We start from the raw sequence: 9,575 nt of genomic DNA on the forward strand, positions 1-9,575 counted from the left end.
TTGTGTTTATGGTTTTGAATTTAGAATCCAAAAGAAATTGACAGCACTTTCTAACAAAGCCTATTGCAAAGAGTTGGGACCTTGGGTGAAAAGCATATGCAACCACATGTATTGTTGTGCAGCAACGTCACAAGGGAATTCACAACTTATAGTTGACAAGTGGCTGTCAGTCAACGTAACTCTGAAGTCTTCCCCAGCACCATTCAACAAATTTTCTGTAGGCAGTATATCTGTAAAGCCTGAATACATAGAGGTAGTTGGTGGCATATTGCATGTTAGTAGTTGGTACAGTAAAACTTACTCGTGACGGGTGTTACCCTCATCATGATTTCCGAATTGACGTTTAAATCGATAATATGCTGGTTGTAATGCATACACGTTGAGACATATATTCAAATCCAGGATGTGCATTTATACAAAGCAGATTCGACTCAGAATATTCGTTGAACTTGGCTAACTGCTGTTACACTTACTAATTTCATGGCAACAAACGCATGATTTGCTCTCCTCCATTACCACACAGTTAGTACATAAACACCTACAATATAATACTGTTACGTGAAAAATACCTTTTGTTAACAACAAAACACCTACCTTTTTAAGCAAACAGTTGTTATATATTCCTTAACTGCCAACTAAGTGTCTACGTTAATTTTATCAGTTGTAAACAGTAAAAAAATGTACGCATCAAAGGTAAAACAAGCAACAAAAACAACAGCTGACCACCGCCGTTGTTAACCTACGTGTGTTAAAAGTTTTTTGTTCTGCTTCGTTTGGTTCGCGAGATATTGGGGTCTAAAGTTAACCCCTTGCGTGGTTGCTGGAGCCTTTTTTTGCTGGTTGACAGGATCGCGTAGGTCCGTTGTTAGAAGTTGGTACGAGGTGACGTAACAATCGGTGCTGCGTTTTAAACCAAGGTGTCGCTCGAGAGCTCATTGTTTGATTGAATAAATCATAGGACAAAAAAAATTAGTGATTCGGAATCCCTGAAGTATGGCAATTCTAATTGGATACAATGTAGAAAAAGTCACATCGCCGCTGCCGGGGCCCTTTAAAGTGACTAATTGTCTTCGTTATGTCCAAAAAAAATTTACAAATTCTGCTCATCAGAGAAACATTTGTGTAAAACTGATAAAAAGATACAAAAAATCTATAACAACCCGGTTAGAGCTACAAACACAGAAACTCACATCACAGGCCTTCTAATTTCTGGTAAGTGGCGCAACGGAAATGTTTTAAATGTAGTTTGTGTAAAAAATGCGATGAAGTAGTTGTCTTGGGTGATAACTAGCAACTGGAAGTTGGGTTGATTTGAGCGGGCCTCGATGATGCTACAATCAGGATAAAATTTCACAAAAAGGCACACTCAAAGCTCTTCTGATATCGCTGATCTGCATCGACGCTTCAGGACTGATCCCAGTATGGATTCATCTTAGCTGACATGGCCAAACGGGCGATCCTCTACTACGAAGCTGACATGTGCAGCACACAAGGCAGACAACGGCGCTTGTGATTCGACTTTCAGCGGTTTCTCCACTGGGCCTGTGTAGCTCAGTTGGTAGAGTGCGAGTTCCGGAAAGACTCCTGTCGCGGGTTAGAATTCCACCGCAGGTTAAATTTTTCTTGCCATAGCGGAATGCTTGGCTGATTCGGTACAACGCCTTTAATAGGCCTGGCGTATTATGATTTGATGACTTTCCTAACATCTTCACAATTATAAAAAAAATGTGCCCAATCAATCTTGAAACATTAGATGCACATTACAGCGGGGCGGTATTAAATCAAAGAACAACTTTACGGTGCTTTATTTGTCCTAGCTATGCACTTGTACCACACCGAAAAAAAAACTTAAGGTTTTCCGTGATCAAAACTGAAACGATGTCACAACATTTTCACACCATTTTAGTGAAATTTGCTAAAAACGATTTAGTGAATTTGAATTGCATCCTGTATGTTGTACAAAACCATGTAGGTGCCTATTAAATGCAGTACATCCTCTGATCTAAGCACTTCCTCTTGTTTGTAAAAACAACATCAGGCCTTGATATTGAACTTTTTGTAGCTATGTCAAATATATACATTGCGTTTTGAGATTCAGTTGTTTGGTAAAAGTTTAAATTGCATTGTGTTGGGAAAGTATTTTGTTTTGATTTTGTTGTTTTGTGCTGGTTCCTGCATTTCAACAGTGTCTAGTAAATATGTTTTCTTGTAGATTTTCATTGCAATAAAAAGTGTCCGTTTAATATGCTGTATTATTAAGAAGTTTGTCCAAATCTGTGTTTATCTCAATCATGTTTAGTTTCCTCGCATATAAATCATGTTTCGTTTCTTAAAACCTGTCACTCATAGGAATAGCTTTGGAACTGCACAATTATTTAAAGAGTGCCAGGCAGGGTGTTTGATTTATGTTGTAAGGTGCCTGATAATTTACCTGTTTTACTTGACGAATCTACAGTTTCCTGCGGAACTTCCTTCTCAAGTTTAACCGATGAAGTCACCCAAGTCCGTTGTCCGCAAGGATGTGCATCAGCTTCAGCAGGGCAATTGTGTGGGACTGAGTTTTACGCTTATGGAAGCATTTGTGTCGCTGCTATTCACAGTGGGCTGTATTCAGGTAATTTCAAAGAGACCTACTTGATTAGGCCGTTAAATAATTGACACTGCGACTTGTAGTTTTCACAGCTTGTAATTCTATATTATCTAAAAATACAGGTAAAATGTAGAGCAAAACATGCATTTTGGGTAAAATTTCTTCAATTGTTGACGCTTTTATTTTTTCAAATGCTGTATCGACCTATTGTACAGGCTTGACGTCTTGTGTCATTTATGCAAAACTATTTTCAATTCTGTGCGATTACCAAGATACAAAATCATGATTAATGACAAAATATTATTTAATTTAGAATTATACACAGCTTTTTCAAATCTAAAATATCTGTAACAATAAATGTGATTTCTGGTCATCGACAGTTGTTGTAAGCTGAAAATGTCGTCGAGCATTTCATTTAACAAACTAAGGTATGCACCGAAAACCGCAGTGTAAACGGAAGTGGTCGCAAGGTAAGGTTAGGTAAGGCGCCACTAAGCATAGTGTACAACGGGCCTTTAGTGGATGACATTTCAATTCTTTTGTGACACTCCTTGCATGTTGAATAAGGTTTTGTGGAAACTGATTTTTCAAGTTGTATCGATAGACGCTGGCAGCATTCTTACTGTATACAAGACTGCTGGTATATCGTCATATATGGGATCAAGTCGGAATGGAGTGTCTTCAACATCGTGTGGAACATCCAGCAACACATACAGCTTTGAAAGTAAATACTCGGTCTAAGTTTTATATTTCTGATAGAATAGTTGTACGGTACCACGAACGGGGCCTGACCCCAAATAAATTCAGATGCTATAAAGCAGTGCTCCGCAACCTTTTTTCACGCAAGTCGCACGCACGCACCATACAAGCTTTAAATGTTCGGCGGCACACCCGAACCAAAAAATGCGATTTGAATTTTTGAAAGCCTAAAAAAGCATTAAGCCAGGGGTCTTAAACTTCTTTGAGGGCCAAAAACATTTTTTACGTTTGGAAAAGGCCGTACTATTGGAACTTTTTTGTAAAAGTAATATGAACAAAAAATAGTATGTCCTTGAAAATGTTTTGCGTTTATGCCATATAATGTACATAAAACATTTGTAATGCAATAAACAAGAAACAAATATACGGTGTAGCAAAGTAAAAATGCCAAGTGCAATAAACTACTATGTATGAAAACAATGGCATACAATGCCGAAACAATTGGAAAATTTGACGCAACAATTGGAATTGCTGATTTACAACAGTAGGAACTATTTTCATTTCTAGCCATTACTAATAAAAAATGATTGTTTCTTAAAATCAGTGGTCTGACTGGGTATTCCACCTGAGGTAAATACCTAAAATTTAAAAGTTAGTTCGCGGCCGGCACAAAAACCCTATTGGGGCAACACCAGGCCGCGTGTTTTGAGACCCCTGCATTGAGCCATTGTAAAGTATATTATGACGTAATAAAACACGAATGTGTAGTGAGTAGTGTAGCTTCAGTTTGGTGTTGTGAACTGTATCATTTGCTATACTATTTAAATACACAAAAACAAATTTGAAACAAAAAGTTACTGTTTTGCGGCGGCACACCAGTTGCGGAGCACTGCTATAAAGGACCTACCGTGCATTAAAAATGTCGATTCCCCTTTGAATTGTAGAAGTATAGCGTGGCCTATTCTCAGAGGCAATTTAGCAAGAAACATTGTATTAAAACGTTGCAGGGAGTGATGTCAATACTTATTTCTACACTCGCTCGGAGATTTGTGCAGCAGAAGATGGTTCGCAATCATCCTGTGCGGAACTGACCACTGATAGTAAGTTTGCTACAACATTACCTTTGATTACAATTGTAAAGATAAATAAAACACAGTTCACGATACTATGATGCATTTTGTCCTTTTTTGTTTACTTTTGGTTCGAAGTCTTAACGGACGGCTTTCGGTTTCTTAGTTGGGTGAAAACTTGAGGTATACAAATGATTTGTAATGTAACAAGACTTGAACTAATCGACATCGGGTAATCCCTATTCCCTATCCTTGCCTAATTCGGACAATTTTTTAGGTCCAAACAGGTCCGGATTAACTGAGGCTTACTGTATATCTAAAAATTAAGAGACAGAATTTGAGAAAACTTTTCTTAACCCAAGCCAAGTAGGTAGGTTACTGTTATGTTCTGCTCTCTTGTTTTGTTATTGCTATTTGATGTTGAATGATGTTCCGGCTTGTAAAGGACCTATAGAGCTTCAATTTTTCTACTTAAATGGTTACGAACCTGTTTGCTCATTTCATAGTTAAGTGTGTGGCCCATCAAAGTTAGTAAGTCAATGTTGTAGTAAAACAATGTTTCAACTAACGATTTCCATTCAGCAATCGACGACTGCATGGTAAACAGGTGTTTGAACGGTGGAAGCTGCGTTGACATCATCAACGGGTTTTATTGTGCATGTCTTCCTGATTTCGAGGGATATTTGTGCCAAACATCAAAGAGTAAGTCGTACTTGATATTTTATTATTCGTCTGTTAAAAGAATGTATTAATTATTTCTTTGTCTTAAACTGGTAATGAAACCAGCGATGATCCGAACGTCAGTGTAGGCTATGCTCTCTACACATTTTTGGCAGTTTTGTTTCAATTCATTTCTACAACATTAAAACTGTAATTCAGCAATAACAGCATAGAAGCGGTATTGTACGTAGTTTAAAATTAATACAAACTGTTTTGGTATTTTTGTAAAGATCCAGGAAAATCACCTATAAGTGACGATGTTGTGCGCAATATTTCAAAAGCTGGTGTTCAAAGGGATGGCGATGGTTCAATTGGTGTTGGTAAGAATGGAATAAATGGAAGTGTAGATGATAATGTAATCCTCATTGCGTTTTAAGAAGGACAAAACACACCCAATGGAACTAAACGGACGCTAAATAACGGAACTAACCTGCAAAACCGAAGACCCGATAATGATGGTGGTGATCAACACGGAGAAAAAACAGACGTTAATGGTAACAACCAGCAAGAACCAAACGATGATGGTGACAGCCAGCAAAAACCACACGATGATGGTGACAACCAGCAAGGAGAAAGACCAGGCGATGATTATCGTGACAACCAACAAGAACCACATGGTGGTGACAACCAGCAAAGAGAAAGACCAGACAATGGTAGTGACAACCAGCAAGAACCAAGCGATGGTGGTGACAACCAAAAAGAACCAGACGATGATGGTGACAACCATGAAGAACCAGACGACGATGGTGACAACCTGGAAGAACCAGACGACGATGGTGACAACCATGAAGAATCAGATGATGATGGTGACAAACAACAAGAACCAGATGACGATGGTGACAACCATGAAGAACCAGACGACGATGGTGATAACCATGAAGAACCAGACGACGATGGTGACAACCTGGAAGGACCAGACGACGATGGTGACAACCATGAAGAATCAGGCGGCGATGGTGACAACCTGGAAGAACCAGACGACGATGGTGACAACCATGAAGAATCAGACGACGATGGTGACAACCTGGAAGAACCAGACGACGATGGTGACAACCATGAAGAATCAGACGACGATGGTGACAACCTGGAAGAACAAGACGACGATGGTGACGACCAGCATGGAGGGAGACCAGATAATGATGGTGACACTCAACAAGGAGAAAGATCAGAGAATGATTATGTCAGTCAACAAGAACGAAATGTAGAAAATCAAAACAACAGGCAAGGGCGGAGACCAAGTAGAAAAAACAGTCAACCACGTCAAAGACCAAATGATGGTGAGGACAACAGTGAACAAGACCAACGATCACCTCGTGGTGACAGGAACAGCAGACAAGGCCCAAGACCAACCGAGAAAAACAACCAACTAGTTAGAAAACAAGGTCGAAGAGCAGATAATCAACGAGGCGAAAGACCGAATATAAGGTCCCAGGGAGGCGAGAAGAAACAGCGTGAACGAGGACAAGACGACAAAAGCAACAGGCAGAGTCGAAGGCCGGCTGGTAATAATGGTCCCAACCAGCGTGACAGCCAACACCGCGGAAGACAGAGTAATAGAAAAAGGGGACGAGGTGAAAGGTCAAAGTAAAGTAACAATCAACAAAGTCATAGATTTGTCACAATATACAGTAATTTGTGGAAGGAAACATTGTTTGGGGTAATCGGTTATGGAATCAAGTTATTCACCTTTTCTCGACCTAGTTTACTGTGGTCTGTAAGTGGCTACTTTCAACAATTAAGCATGCCAAGGTTAAACCAATTTTATTCAATTGCATAAACAGTACTTACAAATTAACTGCACACCAAATACAATTGCCCATTTGTAATAAAGGTAAAAATAACCCAGCTTTGTGCATTTGCCCCAATATTGGAACCATTTAAAACACAGTAAAATTCGACAAATAAATAATGTAGCGATTATTTTTGTGATTGCACACCGCAAATTTCACTCAACACAACATTTTCGCATCATAGAGCCCCGGCACCGGCAAATTATTTTTTAATATGTTGTTTGTCGTATTTTTATGAACACGATTCCAGGTTTAAAACCACAAAAATCGAAGCTACTAGTCAAATATTTACGTTTCAAATCTAAAAACATTGACACCTTGCGGATATTTGTCACTTTGCTCAAACGTCATTTGACGTCACCTCGTACCAACTTGGTTTGGAGCTTGTTTGTAGTCGGTGGTTGTATAACATTTTGCGACGCCAATTACGTTAGTCAGTTTAGGTATTTTGGTGTTTAATAAAATTGTTTTCATTTTTATACTCGAGTTTGCAAAAATGCCTGCAGTGTGTTCTGTGTATGGTTGCTATTCGAGAGGAAATCAAAAGGCCAGCAATATGACACTTTTTCGCTTTCCAGGTATAAAGCGATTGCGGCCAGCTTGGATTAAATTTTTTAATGTGAAGAGAAAGTGGAAGGGACCAACAAAATGCAGTTTTCTTTGTAGCCTACATTTCACAGATGAATGTTTCACAAATAAATTGCAGTATGACAGGGGTATGGCAAAGTTGTGGTGTTAAAGCCAAATGCCATTCCATGCATTTATGAGAACATTCTTCTTCAGCAAGAAATGGCAATGAGGGCAGCTGCAAGAAAGGCGTATGGTATGCTTTAGTTAATGTTTTTCTGACATAATCTCATTTAACATTATAGTCTTCAATATTACCATTATGTGCTACTAATTTAGTTTATTGTCATGCCATTTACTTGGTAATAACAAAAAAGTGTGGTTATGAAAAAAAGGTGTGATAATATCAATACATTTTCATGTAGGGAACCACCCAATCTAAGCTATGAACCAAAATACATTGTGTGTAAAAGAAAACTTCTTCACCTCTTTAAAATTTGCCCGAAATGTCAAGGTGCCACAGTACCCACCATAAAAAAAATTGTTTCACTTGCAAATAAGTGGAAAAGTCAGGAATTCGTAAATGGTGTACCAGAAGCAAATTAACTGCAGATTTCCCTGGACACTCAGCTAAATTTGGTACATACACAATGATGGATCTTTGCAACAATAAAATTGTTGCTATTAACCTTGTTCAGGTATTCAGTTGGTAATTTCATAATATTTTCTAGGGCAATGAAGTGGCAAACAGCAATCCTATGGAAAAAGAAGGATTCTTGGGATGCATTGAAAGCATCACAACCAAAGGATTGCTTATTAAAGCCTTTGTGACTGACAGGCATCCACAAATCATTAAATACATTAGTGAAGAATCGTCAGAAACAAAACATTATGTTTGGCATGTAGCTACAAGTATGATAGAAATAAAAGATGAGCATACACCAGTATATTTGTGTTTATGGTTTTGAATTTAGAATCCAAAAGAAACTGACAGCACTTTCTAACAAAGCCTATTGCAAAGAGTTGGGGCCTTGGGTGAAAAGCATATGCAACCACATGTTTTGTTGTGCAGCAACGTCACAAGGGAATTCACAACTTATAGTTGACAAGTGGCTGTCAGTCAACGTAACTCTGAAGTCTTCCCCAGCACCATTCAACAAATTTTCTGTAGGCAGTATATCTGTAAAGCCTGAATACATAGAGGTCAAAGTCTATATAAAACACAAGTTGTCCAACCTATTGTTACGCAATAAAGCCTATGTAGCCATTTTGTGTCCAAAATGATACTGTTGGTAGAGAAAAATAACACATAAATTGTCTGATTTTTACAAACTGGAGAGCATAGACGCGAATTTGATTCGCCAAATTGAATGAAAATTTCGAGTTCTAACATTTCACCGTAATATTAAAAGCTAAATTGCTGTTTTTCATGTAAATTTGGCCGCTTATTTTTCATGTAAACTTTAAATATTTGCGTTCAGCGTGCATTATCACGCTCAAATGTTAGAACCCAAAAGTTTTATTCGATTTTGCCTATCAAACTCGCGTTAAATCCCACCAGTTTGTAAAAATCAGACAATTTATGTGTTTTTCCCTATACCTGCTGTATTAATTTGGACACAAAATGGCGTCCATGCGGCTCTATCGCGTAACAATGGGTTGGACTACTTGTGTTTTACATATACTTTGATAGAGGTAGCTGGTGGCATATTGCATGTTAGTAGTTGGTACAGTAAAACTTACTCGTGACGGGTGTTACCCTCATCATGATTTCCGAATTGACGTTTAAATCGATAATATGCTGGTTGTAATGCATACACGTTGAGACATATATTTAAATCCAGGATGTGCATTTATACAAAGCAGATTCGACTCAGAATATTCGTTGAACTTGGCTAACTGCTGTTACACTTACTAATTTCATGGCAACAAACGCATGATTTGCTCTCCTCCATTACCACACAGTTAGTACATAAACACCTACAATATAATACTGTTACGTGAAAAATACCTTTTGTTAACAACAAAACACCTACCTTTTTAAGCAAACAGTTGTTATATATTCCTTAACTGTCAACTAAGTGTCTACGTTAATTTTATCAGTTGTAAACAGTAAAAAAATGTACGCATCAAGGGTAA

At 38.2% G+C, this 9,575-nt stretch overlaps 1 protein-coding gene and 3 long non-coding RNA genes across 4 annotated transcripts; 2 read left to right on the top strand and 2 right to left on the bottom strand.

The window, feature by feature from the left end:
• Nucleotides 1-86: 86 nt before the first annotated feature.
• Nucleotides 87-627, bottom strand: LOC145230300 (uncharacterized). Its single transcript, XR_013860626.1, has 3 exons — nt 595-627; nt 302-538; nt 87-239 (listed from the first exon to the last, which is right to left on the bottom strand). It is a non-coding gene; the product is annotated as an uncharacterized LOC145230300 (long non-coding RNA).
• Nucleotides 628-2,136: 1,509 nt separating this feature from the next.
• Nucleotides 2,137-7,350, top strand: LOC145230143 (uncharacterized). The gene is made up of 7 exons (XM_080095523.1): nt 2,137-2,192; nt 2,456-2,614; nt 3,195-3,314; nt 4,297-4,389; nt 4,942-5,061; nt 5,310-5,399; nt 5,457-7,350. The coding sequence occupies exons 3-7, from the start codon at nt 3,245-3,247 to the stop codon at nt 6,665-6,667; spliced, it is 1,584 nt and encodes a 527-aa protein (XP_079951649.1). The 5' UTR covers nt 2,137-2,192; nt 2,456-2,614; nt 3,195-3,244; the 3' UTR covers nt 6,668-7,350.
• Nucleotides 7,351-7,506: 156 nt separating this feature from the next.
• On the top strand, nt 7,507-8,380 carry LOC145230145 (uncharacterized). The gene is made up of 2 exons (XR_013860570.1): nt 7,507-7,692; nt 8,168-8,380. It is a non-coding gene; the product is annotated as an uncharacterized LOC145230145 (long non-coding RNA).
• Nucleotides 8,093-9,575, bottom strand: LOC145230144 (uncharacterized). The gene is made up of 3 exons (XR_013860569.1): nt 9,473-9,575; nt 9,180-9,416; nt 8,093-8,625 (listed from the first exon to the last, which is right to left on the bottom strand). It is a non-coding gene; the product is annotated as an uncharacterized LOC145230144 (long non-coding RNA).

This window comes from Phallusia mammillata, chromosome 5 (genome assembly GCF_965637545.1).
Source record: "Phallusia mammillata chromosome 5, kaPhaMamm4.hap1.1, whole genome shotgun sequence".
Lineage (NCBI taxonomy): Eukaryota > Metazoa > Chordata > Ascidiacea > Phlebobranchia > Ascidiidae > Phallusia > Phallusia mammillata.

Coding starts and splice junctions, on each gene's coding strand:
- LOC145230143 (XM_080095523.1), top strand. CDS start 3,245: ATGGGATCAAGTCGGAATGGAGTGTCTTCAACATCGTGTGGAACATCC. Junction 5,062..5,309: donor TTTGTGCCAAACATCAAAGA/GTAAGTCGTACT, acceptor ATTTTTGTAAAG/ATCCAGGAAAATCACCTATA. Junction 5,400..5,456: donor CGATGGTTCAATTGGTGTTG/GTAAGAATGGAA, acceptor TTGCGTTTTAAG/AAGGACAAAACACACCCAAT.